This window comes from Heterodontus francisci, chromosome 13 (assembly GCF_036365525.1).
Source record: "Heterodontus francisci isolate sHetFra1 chromosome 13, sHetFra1.hap1, whole genome shotgun sequence".
In the NCBI taxonomy this organism is placed as follows: Eukaryota; Metazoa; Chordata; class Chondrichthyes; order Heterodontiformes; family Heterodontidae; genus Heterodontus; species Heterodontus francisci.
The window spans coordinates 31664709-31678012 of record NC_090383.1 but is presented as its reverse complement, the minus strand read 5'-3'; the positions used below and the strand labels follow the sequence as shown (position 1 = coordinate 31678012).

Sequence of the window (13304 nt, the reverse complement as noted above, 5' to 3'; positions counted from 1 at the left end):
CCTTGGTGCATTGCTGCAGTGCATCTTGTAGATGGTACACACTGCTGGTGGAGGTGGTGGAGGGAACTAGAAAACTTTATCAACTTTGCTTCTAATTTCCACCCTTCTCTCACCTTCACATGGTCCATCTCTGACACTTCCCTTCCCTTCCTCAACTTCTCTGTTTCCACCTCCGGGGGATAGGCTGTCTACTAATATTCATTATAAGCTCACCGACTCCCACAGCTACCTCGACTACACTTCTTCACACCCTGCCTCCTGTAAGGACTCCATTCCATTCTCCCAGTTTCTCCGATTCCGACGCATCTGCTCTGATGATGGTACCTTCCATGACAGTGCTTCTGATATGTCTTCCTTTTTCCTCAACCGAGGATTCCCGCCCACTATGGTTGACAGAACCCTCAACCTTGTCCAGCCCATTTCCTGCACCTCTACCCGCACCCCTTCTCCTCCCCCCCAGAACTGCGACAGGGTTGCCCTTGTCCTCACTTTCCACCCCAGCAGTCACCAGATCCAAAGGATCATCCTCCGCCACTTCCGCCACATCCAGCGTGATGCCACTACCAAACGCATCTTCCCCTCCCTTCCCTTGTCACCATTCCGTGACACCCTCGTCCACTCCTCCATTACCCCGAACACCTCGTCCCCTTCCCATAGCACCTTCCCCTGCAATCGCAGGAGGTGTAATACCTGCCCATTTACCTCCTCGCTCCTCACTATCCAAGGCCCCAAACACTCCTTTCAGGTGAAGCAGCGATTTACTTGTACTTCTTTCAATTTAGTATAATATATTCGCTGCTCACAATGTGGTCTCCTCTACATTGGGGAGACCAAACGCAGATTGGGTGACCGCTTTGCAGAACACCGTTGCTCAGTCCGTAAACATGATCCCGAGCTTCCAGTTGCTGGCCATTTCAACACCCCCCCCACCCCCGCCCGCTCCCGCTCCCATGCTCACATCTCTGTCCTAGGTTTGCCACAGTGTTACATGCGAACATCAACGCAAGCTCGAGGAACAACTCTAATTAATCGTTCAGGCATGCTTCAGCCTACCAGACTGAACATTGAATTCAATAATTTCAGAGCCTGACAGCCACCCCCCCACCCCCACCCTTTTTATATTTAGTTATTTTTTCTTTTTTCTTTTTTATTTGGTTATTTTAGTTTAGGATTTTTAGTGTATTTAGTTTGTTTCTACTGTGCCTACCCACTGTTTCTGTTTTTTAAAAATTTGTTTAAAATCTTTTACATTTCTAATATTTGTCAGTTCTGAAGAAGGGTCACTGACCTGAAACGTTAACTCTGTTTCTCCCTCCACAGATGCTGCCAGACCTGCTGAGTATTTCCCGTATTTCTTGTTTTTATTTCAGATTTCCAGCATCTGCAGTATTTCGCTTTTATTGAGGCTAGAAATATTTGTGGAGCCACCTCCTCCTGTTAGTTGTTTAATTGTCCACCATCATTCACTGCTGGATGTGGCAGGACTGCAGAGCTTAGATCTGATCCGTTGGTTATGGGATCGCATAGCTCTGTCTATCGCATGCTGCCTATGCAGTTTGGCACACAGGTAGTCCTGTGTTGTAGCTTCACCAGGTTGACACCTCATTTTTGAGGTATGCCTGTTGGTGCTCCTGGCATGCCCTCCTGCACTCTTCATTGAACCGGGGTTGGTCTCCTGGCTTGATGGTAATGCTAAAGTGGGTGATATGCCGGACCATGAGGTTACAACTGTGGTTGAGTACAATTCTGCTGCTGCTGATGGCCCACAGCACCTCATGGATGCCCAGTTTTGCATTGCTAGATCTGTTCGAAACCTATCCCATTTAGCACAGTGGTAGTGCCACACAACACAATGGAGGGTATCCTCACTGTGAAGGCGGGACTTCGTCTCCACAACGACTGTCCGGTGGTCACTCCTACAAATACTGTCATGGACAGATGCATCTGCGGCAGACAGACTGGTGAGGACGAGGTCAAGTATGTTTTTCCCTCTTGTTAGTTCCCTCACCACCCACCGCATACCCAGTCTAGCAGCTATGTCCTTTCGGTCTCGGCCAGCTCGGTCAGTAGTGGTGCTATCGAGCCACTTTTGGTGATTGACATTGCAGTCCCCCACCCAGAGAACATTCTGGGCCCTTGCCACCCTCAATGCTTCCTCCAAGTGGTGTTCAATATGGAGGAGTACTGACCTCATCAGCTGAGGGAGGGCGGTAGGTGGTAATCAGCAGGAGGTTTCCTTGTCCGTGTTTGACCTGATGCCATGAAACTTCAAGGGGTCCAGAGTCGATGTTGAGGACTCCCAGGGCAACTCCCTCCCGACTTTGGCACAAGCCCCCAGACGTTGATAAGGAGGACTTTGCAGGGTTGATAGGGCTGGGTTTGCCATTGTCCTTCCCAGTGCCTAGGTCGATGCTGGGTGGTCCGTCCAGTTTCATTCTTTTTTATTCACTTTGTAGCGGTTAGATACAACTGAGTGGCTTGTTCAGCCATCTCAGAGGGCATGTAAGAGTCAACCACATTCCTGTGGGTCTGGAGTCATACGTAGGCCAGACCAGGTCAGGACAGCAGATTTCCTTTAGTGAACCAGATGGGTTTTTGTAACAATTGACAATGGTTTCATAGCCATCATTAGACTAGCTTTTAATTCCAGATTTATTAATTGAATTCAAATTCAAGTTCAAATGGATTTGAACCCATGTTCCCAGAGCAATACCCTGGGTCTCTGGGTTACCAGTCCAGTGACAATACCACTACGCCACCGCCTCCCCATTTCCTCTAATGAGGAGAGATGTCTATGGTCCTCTGGGACTATGGCTACAACAACAACTATTAAAGACAAATACATACATTTGTGGCACTCTTGCCTCTGATTCAGAAGGTTGTGGGTTCAAATCCCAATTCTGAGAATTTGAGCACGTAATCCAGGCTGACACTCCATTGCAATACTGAGGGCGAACTGCACTGTCAGAGGTGCCATCCTTCGGATGAGAAGTAAGACCAAGGCCCCTTCTTCCCTCTCAAGTGGACCTAAAAGATCCCATGGCACTAATTTGAAGAACAGCAGTAGAGTTTTCCCCATTGAGCTGTCCAATATTTATCTCTCAACGAACATCACTAATGCAGATTATCTGGTCATTATTTTATTGTTGGGGATCTCACTGTGCAAATTAGCTGTCATGCTTTACACTAAGGCAGTGACTACACTTCAAAGTACTGGCTGTAAACCACTTTATGACCTCCTGAGGTCATGAAAGACACTATATAGATGCGTCTTTGTTTCTTTGTGTCTGTGATCAATTAGATACAAAATCGGCCTATGTACATACGCATCAGGAAGATTGCGCGATGTTTTCTTATGCCTATGCGGTGTCATGGAATCCCATTCCTGGCATCTTTTTCCTGACCGTGTCACAGATGTAGTCCCGCGATAATCATGACCATTTCCATTGAAGCAGTCAGTAGGTCCACCCTCATTCACCGGCACTGAAAAGTAAACAGTGTAGAAGATTTTGAGGAACATTTTGATAGAAAATTTTAATTTTGTGTTATTTGTTGGTATCCCAAGTTAAACTGCTCTATGCAGTACTTGTGCATTAAAGGATAGTAATTCTGTGATTTGCTATTAATTGATCAGTTATCAATCTTTGTCCGCTCTCCTAACCTTGCTCCTGGGAGTAAATATGTCCAACACATTTTGACGGACAAATCTGGTATTAAATCTTTTTTTAAAATTTGTTAACCATCAATTTACATTGAAAATCCAGTTTTACTCAAGATTTATTTCATTCCATGTTGCATGAGTTCCTTTCATTTGAAGACTTATTAAAAGCACCAGTGAGAGAACTGAGTTTCAACAGTGCGCAGAGCAGCAGATGTAGCCTAAAGGAGGGGCTTTTGCCTGGGTCATGCAACAGTTCTTTTTATGATGAATACTCTGGAGGAGAAACAGCAGAACAATAGCTATAGACCAGAGTCCAGGAGGTTTGAAAACCACAAGGTGGACATGCATTATTTGGACACAGTTAAAGTGGAAGAATGAACTATAAAGATAATTTTGTGAACTTTATGTTGGCTAAAGCACAGGTCTGAAATCTTAGGCTGAAGGGATACCTCCAACCCGGTTGCATAATGTCAATCTTTTGCGAACTCACAGGTTGAGTTGCAGCAGGGCTCTATCATTGTATGTACTTTTTCAACTAACAAGATTTTAAGATATTTTTCTCTGCTTGCAGGACAAGACAGCAGACAATATAAGGGGACAGATGGGAAGAGCACTCAGGAATTACAACCCATTGACTCTCATGGACGTCCTTAACTATTAGACAGCAATAGCTTGCATTTTCAGAGTAAATATATAAAACTATATATATATAAGGTAGTAAAACGCCCCAAGATGCTTCCCAGGATTGTTATCAAACACCAAGCCACATAAGGAGATATTGGACTGGTGAACAATAGCTTGGTTTTAAGGGGTGTCTTAAAGGAGGAGGGAGAAAAGTGCAAAGGTTTAGGGAAGGAATTTCAGAGCTTAGGGCTTAGGCAGGGCCGGCAATAGTGCGGAGATGGAGACTGTTGATGGAGACTGGAGGAGTGCAGAAATCTGAATTGTGGGGCTGGAGAAGGTTACAGAGATAGAGAGACGTGAAGTCATGGAGGGATCTGAAAACAAGGATGAAAATATTAAAATCGAGGCAGGGCTGGATCGGAAGCCAAGGTAGATCAGTGAGCACAGGGGTGATAGGTGAACGGGACTTGGCACGAGTTAGAATACAAGCAGCAGAGATTTGGATGAGTTCAATTTTACGGAGGATGCAATGAGGGAGGCCGGCCGGGAGAGTATTGGAATAGTCAAGTCTAGAGGTAACAAAGGCATGGATGACCAATCAAAAAATAGGGCAGGATAAAGCAGAATGCAATCCTCCTGCTCTTATGTCTTGTCCCTCTTCTCATCCATATACACGCATTACCAATTCTTGGAGGGGGCAGGTATTGAATCATATAGAAGGTAATCGGATTAGCAAATACCAAACTCATAGTCAATGTGATCTCCTGACCAGTTTCAATCGCTGAGTGGATTAACCAATGAATTTTTCAGATTTTCTTTTCCTGTTTATTGGCTCTATTTTTTTGCCTCCCCCAGGATACTATGTGGTTCTGGGGGAGGGAGGAAGTGGCTGGTCATGATGCTCCAGCTATCTTGAGTGTGGGACATCTGAACCGGCAGGTCTTTCTCTGCCCCATCATTTTCATATGTTCATATTCACACAATTCTAAAACCATCATACACGGTATCTTGTTAAGCAAGCTCTATTTCTATTTATCTCTTGCACTCAATATTCTGATCTGTGGGATCGAAATTCCTCCCCCCACCAACTGGACTTTAAAACTGGACTTTGTGGAGTGTGGGGAAGGAACCCCAACCCCCACGGACACTAGTACTGTAAATAAGAGCCAAACCTCAACACAAAGCACACAGAGGCAGGCTGCATTCTGATGAGTCAATTTCCAAACATCCCAACATCACAACAGAACTAATACTGTTAAAGGACTGGAATTTGGGACATTATCGTAACGGTGACACCACATAACTGCCATCATGTTAAGTGATTGGGGAGGCCATTGTTACAACTAACTGGCCCCAGAGCACAGCATTCAATCCTGTCAAGACAGGAGAGAAACCTCTTTCATGGATATTAGCTTTGGAGCCTGGATTACCTCACCTTGGTGGAGTTCATTGTTCTCAGTCAGGGAAATCATATCAGCACTAAATGGACCTGTCTGGACCAGGCAGGTAACAGAGGAAAGAGATTAAAAGGTGCTAAGCACTGACCATCCAGCAGGATGGCTTCAGGAGATGTGTTCATGATATTTCGATAAGGATCATCATAAAAAGGACAAGATCGAAGGGTTTGGCACTCAGTTATGTGAAGAAGGACGGGTACTGGTCATCTCAGGTCCAGGCCTACAACCAACATTGGTAATGACTAGCCATGTGGGTGATTGTAAGTTTTTCAGTCAATTCTTGAAGGGGTTTATACTGTGGGGGCTGCAGTTGAGAAGGAGGGTCAGGAATGGTCAACCTGGCTCATGGACCTACAAATTCTCACCAGAAGGCCCAATCGCATGGAGGATTGTAAGTTATCAGCCAAATCCAAGGGGTATTTGAGGCCGAGAGTTATAAAAGAATTTTAAGTGTAGCAACCAAATCCTGGGAGGGTTTGGGTTTTGAATTGAGTGAATTTGGGGCAGAAACGTGTGGTTTTTCCTGTGGTTTTTTTCAAAAAGGTTTATTTTATACGTCATGGGGACTTGTGTGTTTGGGTGAGTGCCAAGGTTAAATCGCGGAGGGATTTAAATTGGACTATCCAATCAAGTGTCGTGTGGTGTCCTTTAAATTAGTTTAGAGGTCTTTGTAACAGGGTGTTAGGAAGGTTTTTGTGTTTATTTTAAATAAGCAAATTTGTGGTTCAGCCTACCTTGTGTCGTCTGCAATTTTGTTCTTGTAATTCCCAAAGTCCAAGAACTGTAGTAATGGGGTACGGGAACAGAACCTCTTACAGATCTATGTTCCTGTCAATGCACTTGATCACTGGCCCAGAATGAGTCAGCACCTCACCGCAAGAGTGCTATCTCCAGCCCCTCAAGGAAGCCTTTGGATCATGGCCTATCTCCCTCCAGCCCCAAACTCTGCCTTCCATGATGGCCTCCTTACACCCCCCGACCTGCCCCCCAGCTCCAATCTCTCGCTCCCGTGATAGACACTCTTCCCCAAGATCTTAGCCCCCCACCAAGCCCTGATCTCTTGCTCCCTCTCCCTCCTGATTGCTGAGAACCATGCCCAGCATGGTCTCCCTCTGCTGATTTTTCCACCCAGCAGTAGGCTAGCCTGCCAACTTAGGAAGATGCTGGGCGGGAAACGGAAGTGAAAAATTACAATGAGGTCCTGCCTTTAAATTTGGTGGGACCTCGGTGCCGCCGGCCAAACATTTGAGGAATAGCCAGCACAAGTTACATCCAGCGCAAATCGAGTTTCAGCAATCTTTTGCACTAATTTAAAAACTTCGCTCTCGAAGCCAGCCCTGCCCGCAAAGCTGGCCACACCCCCAAATTGAATATATCACCTTGGTGAGTTTCCACTAATTGCACCCATTTGTAGGCCTCTGAAGAGGCTCTTAAAATGAAGCTTTATTCAGACATAAGGGGCCAGATTTTTAAAGCCGGCTGGGTGCAGGGGTGGGTCCGCGCGCAATTTAAAGATCACTTTCAAGGTGGTCGGCACTGGGCACTGCTGCCTCTGGAATGTGACGCCATTTTTAGAGGGACGCCGGGAGAGAGGGAATGGCAACCCCGCATGTCTCCAATTAAGTGCCCGTTGAGCTCATTCAGGAGCTCATTAACAGGTTTGTCAGCAGCAGTTTACAATTTTTAAAGGAAGGCAACGTAGAGAATGCCGTGTCTGGAACAAGGCAGAATGTACGAGCCATGAACACTGCGGGGGGCCATGAGAGCTATGGGAAGGGCTGAATAAAATAATGCAGAGGCACAAAATATAAAGCTCACTTGCTGCAAACGTGCCACAGAGTAGCTACTGCTGCAGATGTAAGACTTGCTTTCCTCAGTGGTGAGCGGTGATGAGTGGTAGAGAGGGATGTGAGGCCACTGGTAGCACTTGAGCATCTGGGGTTGGCAGGGAAGGCCTGGTGAATGCACAAAGCCCAGCTAAGGGAGTGGATATGGGAACAGGTTGCTCTGACATTGGACAGAGCAGCCAGGATGATCTGCAGCAGATGCAACCTCCTGGACAGAAGGAGGCCAGTGGAGGACAGGAGGAGGCCAGCATAGCACAACGAGGGGCTGCAAGGGGAAGCGACATCGGATATAACACTCAAGAATCAGCTACCTGCAAATGACGAAGCGCCAACACCGTAAAAGGCATGCACCTATCCACACTGATAGTCTCGGACCTGTGTGTTCTGATTCACAATAAGCTGAGGCCTCACGACCTCTATGGAAGACCCCTATCTGCAGCCATCAAGATCACTGCCCTGAATTTCTATGCAACCGTGTCATTCCAGGGATCAGCTGTGGAACTAGGTGGCATCTCGGAGTCAGTAGCTCATCATGCCATCAGGCTGGTCATGGATGCCATATTCAGGAAGGCAGGTGACTACATCCACTTTGACACAGATGGGCCAGGGCAGGCACAGAGGGCTTTGGATTTTGTTTCCATCGCTGGATTCCCCCAAGTACAGGGCATCATTGATTGTGCCCATGTGGTCATCAAAGAACCCAATGACAGGCCAGTGAGATCCATCAACAGGAAAGGCTTCCACTCTCTCAACATCCAACTAGTCTGCAACCACAACAAGAGCTTCCTCCATGTGTGCACTTGCTTTCCTGGCAGCTGCCATGATTCCTTCATCTTCTGCCAGTCCAGGCTGCCTCGGTTCTTCACTCCATCCCCTAAAGTGTGTGGGTGGATCCAAGAGGACAAGGGAAATCCCTTGAAAAGGTGGCTACTGATCTCTCTATGGGAGCCCCAGACAGAGGCACTGAGATGGTATAACCAATGCCACCTGCTCAGCAAGTCAACCATTAAGCAGGCCATCGAGCTTCTGAAGAAGCGATTCTGGTTCCTGTACCAGTCAGGTGGCACATTCCCATACCCTCCTGCAAGAGTCTCGGTCACTGTGATGGTCTGCTGTGCTCTCAATAACATGGCCTTCCAGAGTGGACCTTCAGGACAGTGAGGCCCTGGAAGGAGACAGAGCATCAGGGGAGGAGCAGGGGGTAAGAGAAGAGGAGAAAGAGGGGCCAGAGGGGAATAACAGTGAACCGAGAGGTGGTCTCCTCCTGCCACCTTCCGGGAAGAGGACCTCCCTCCTCTGCTTCACAGGCACCAGCATTATATCAGGGTTGGCATCAATGAGGCGAGGGTCTGCCCTGTCCCTAGTGAAGGCCTCCAGCTCCCCTGTGACATCTCACTTCTTTCTGGTGCAGTGGAAGGTTTTGGCACAAAATGCAGATCTCCCCCTGAGGCCAATGAGCAGCCTCAGTGATGGCTGCCATGGGGTGTCTACATGAGCCCCACACTTGATCTGACCCACCTCCATTCCCAGCCCCACTGACTCTAAGTGGACAGGAAACCTGTCTCTGTACCAATTAAGGGCTCACCCATTTGAAAATCTGATTTTGAATCAGTTTCTCACCGGAGACAAGTTTCTGAGCCAAAACCAGACCTGGTTCAAATTTCCCTGCTCCGTAATGAAAATCCAGCACAAGGGTACCTTTTTAAAAGCTGCTTTTTTATTTACTAAGAAACTGACTACTGTACACCAATGTAATTAGTAAATGGTTCTTTATAGTTTTTTAAAGTCACTTTCAGTTACATAAAACTGGGTTACTCACAGGTGGTGGACTAGACACTGATTAAAAATTTGTATTTTTGTGATAAACCCATTTTTAGCTGTAGTAATAAATGCAGCAAGGAATATTCTATAAGAAATTTTTTCAAGTACATTCTAAAACGCTGCCAGCAATAGTTCATGGAGCATTTTTCATTCAATGATATGCAAATAAGTTTGAGCAGGAACCTGAGCAACAAAACACTTCTGTAAACTAGCACAATTGCATCCTGACCGCCTTGGCAGCATGTTCTTACCGCTACTGTGTAGGAGCATTAGTAACAGGACGGGGCAATTCAGTCCCTTGAGCCTGCTTTGCCATTCAAATAGATCAAGGCTGATTTGCAACTTGACTCAATGTTTTTGCTTTTGCTCTGGATCCCTTACTGAATAAACTTCTACAATCCTTTCTGCTTAAAAATTGCTGCCTGACTTCACTCCTGAATGGCCTAAAAAAAGGGAATTTTAAGATGATATCCGATTGTTCTTAATTCCCACATAAGAGGAAAATGTTTCCCTGTATCTACCCTAATCAAATACTTCTAATGTTTTTAAACACCTCTATCAGATCACCCCTCAATCTACTGTACTCAAGGGAATTCAAGCCAAGTTCATGCAACTTATCCTTGTAATTTAACCCACTAAACCCTGGTACTTATTCTTTTATTGTGTAATACATTTGTTTAGCAGTTAGGTCCCGAAACTCAACAGGGAAATGCAGTAAATGGACATTTATCTTTTTTCCTTGTGAGTTCCACTAGATGCCCACCAGACTTCTGGCAGAATTCTACAGGGAGTTTCAGGGCCTTAAAATCTATCAAAATATATTGTCGTGTTATTCTGCCACCTTCCAAAAATGAGGAGAAGCACATGACGGCACCTGATAAACCAGTATCTGAACTAAATTCTTCCAAGGTATCAATCTTGACTCAACGGTAACATGCTTGCCTCTGAGTCAGATGGTTGTGGATTCAAGTTCCACATAATTCAGGCTGCCACTTCAGTGTAGTAATGAGGGAGTGCTGCATTGCTGGAGGCAACTTCCTTCAGATGCAGTATTAAATTGAAGCCCTGTCTGCCCCCTCAGATGGATGCAAAAGATCACATGGCTCTATTTGAAGAAAAGCAGGAAGTTCTCTCTGGTGTCCTGGTTAATATTTACCCCTTAACCAACATCATTAAAGATAATTTTCTGGTCACTATCACTTTGTTGTTTTTGGGAGCTAGCTGTGATCAAATTGGCTGCAGCGTTTCCTACATTACAACAGTGACTACACCTCAACAGCACTTCATCTGCTTTAAAACACTTTGGGACCTCCTGAGGTTGTGAAAGGTGCTTATATATATGCACCTATAATAATAAGTTCCTGTCATTCTGTGGTGTCTAAGTGAAATTACCTAGAATTTAAGTTGACAAAGCTGTTAAAGCACATGGGATTGTTGGCTTTATAAATAAAGGCATAGAGCACCAGAGCAAGGAAGTGATGGTCAAGCTTTATAAGTCACTGCTTGGGCCTCAGTTGGAGCCTTGGGCGAGATTTAACTCACCTCAAAACTCACTCGCTTGCAGGGAGTTAAAATCTGGCTCATGTAGTCCAATTCTGGGCACCCAGTTTGCAAGGAAGTCAAGGCTGTCAAGATGGTGCAGAGGAAATTTACCAGAACGGTACCAAGGATGAGGGAATTCAGTTATGTGGAGAGACTAAAGAAGCTGGGATTGTTCTCCCTAATGCAAAAGGGTAAAGAGAGATTAATTAAAGGTGTTCGATATTATGAAGGATTTTGATAAAGTACATAGGGAAAAATTGTTTTCACTAGCAGAAGTAACAGTAACCAGAGGACACAGATTTTCAGATAATTGGCAAAAAAGCCAGAGGCTGAAGGAGAATTTTTTTTTCCTCGGCGAGTTTTTATGATCTGGAGTGGACTGCATGAAAGGGTGGTGGAAATAGCTTCAATAGTAAATTTCCAAAGGAAAGGGGATATATACTTGAAAAGAAAAAAACTGCAAGGACTAATTGAATATCTTTTTCAAAGAGCTGGCACAAGCACGATTGACTGAATGGCTTCCTTCTATGCTGTATGACTGTACAGTTCTATAAGTGAACAGGTGAAAATGTTCTTTAGGACACGAGGAGCTCAGCTACAAGCCTAGTCTAAGGCATCTAGCAGCGTATAAAGGAAAGTATGTGAGTCAAGCAGACACAAAAGGCATTCAAAAGAGTGGGTACAGACATCAGAAAGAAGAATATGTCACAGCCATACAAAGGTAAGGGAGAATTCTATGGGCCCTATAAGAGCAGCTTTGATGGCATGCAGGTTGGTTTAATTAGGCGTCAGTTTTTTTTCGAATTTCCGATGGCAGGATTTTTTTTATCACAATTAAGTCAGTGGCATGTTTGTGGCAGCCTGGGGCTCCCCCTGACCAGTGGCAGATTGCAGCTTTGCACTCATTTTCATACCATGAATACTCATTACACTTAGTTCAAATTAAGTCCTACCTATCTGATTCGGTTAGCAGCGAGTGGTATTCCCATGCCAACCGATTCACATTCGCTTATACATGGTGTACACCAGTTGGCTTTGTGCAATTGTGTCTGAGGTCAGTTTTATGTCTTGAGCTCATCGGCACAAGGAAGGCCAACATTGGAATGGATGTTTCGCGCCAGGCTCAGCACCAGCAAGGATGATTCTTCTCAGGGGATGGTGGCGAAGGCATGGGGGGGTGTGCGAGTAGGAGCAGGAGGGGAGGACAGGGTGGGGTTATCAGGTGCATGGAGGAGCAGGGGAGGAAGGAGCAGAGCATCCAGTGGTTGTTATTGCTGCTGACGCTGGATGTGGGCAGTTGCTGGGGTGGTGGGTGGATTTGAGTGTTACAGTCAACAGATGGTCATAATGGGGCCTAAAAGGAGGGATGAGTGCTGCCAATGTCAGGGACCTGTGGGGCAAATTCAGGGTACTGGCTGACAGATGGAATGGTCGCAGTCAATGAGGGATGGATTCTGTAGGGGGGAAGGTCAAGACTTAGGGTTGGATATTCAATGGCATCACAGGAAGGGGAACGGACTCGGCAATAACATTAAGGTGGATTTGAGGAGGATCAAGGATCAGAGTTAGCATTTGGATAGTAACTGGAGTAGGAACAGAGGGGAGGGATGGCAAGAATAAGTTGATTGTGACACTGTCTGAGGTAATGGGGGGTGGTTCAATGGTAACAGAGGTAATGCATAAGGTTACATTGGGTGGGTCAAGGGTGATGGGTGCAGGCTGGAAGGTGCGGAAACTTGCCTTAAATTGTACATGCACCATTTTCTCGCACGATAATACAAACCACGTGGCCACTCATGGATTGCATGTCGAGTGCAAGCAGGCCAATGATGGTGGGTGGGATTTCCTGCTGGATACAATTTTAAGGCACATAAAAGCGATCTGCTCATTACCTCAATAGTTCAGCTGAATAGTAACGCAAGGATGAATTGGAATGCTCTTCTCATTTCATTATTTGCAAAGCTGCAATGACATGGGTCTCATACACGCAATTTGTATACTACCATGGAAGCGACTAAGGTGAGCTCTTTTCCCTCACAAATGATGGCTGAACACCAGCAGCAGGCAGAACAAGAAGGTGAGGATGCTCAGAATGATAACATCCAGCAATGGCATTATCGAAGACAGGTGCTGGCATATGATGACATCCTCAGGATAAGGACAAATTACCTTCAAATGTCAGACAGGCAACGCCAGAGACGCCTAAGGATGTTGCGTGAAATAGTCACAGAAATTTGTAGGATCCTGAGAATCCCCTGCCAGTTTCCATCAAGGTGACTGCTGCACTCAATTTTTTTGCTAGCGGTGCCTTCCAGGGATGAACGGGTGACATACGTGGTGCATCACAGTCTG

At 45.8% G+C, this 13304-nt stretch overlaps 1 protein-coding gene across 1 annotated transcript in view; it reads right to left on the bottom strand.

The window, feature by feature from the left end:
- Positions 1-13304, bottom strand: part of plg (plasminogen) — a 151235-nt gene that overhangs the window by 70373 nt on the left and 67558 nt on the right. Inside the window, exon 10 of the mRNA XM_068044620.1 lies at positions 3327-3483. Coding sequence (XP_067900721.1) covers positions 3327-3483 — 157 coding nt within the window. The remainder of the gene's footprint in view (positions 1-3326; positions 3484-13304) is intronic.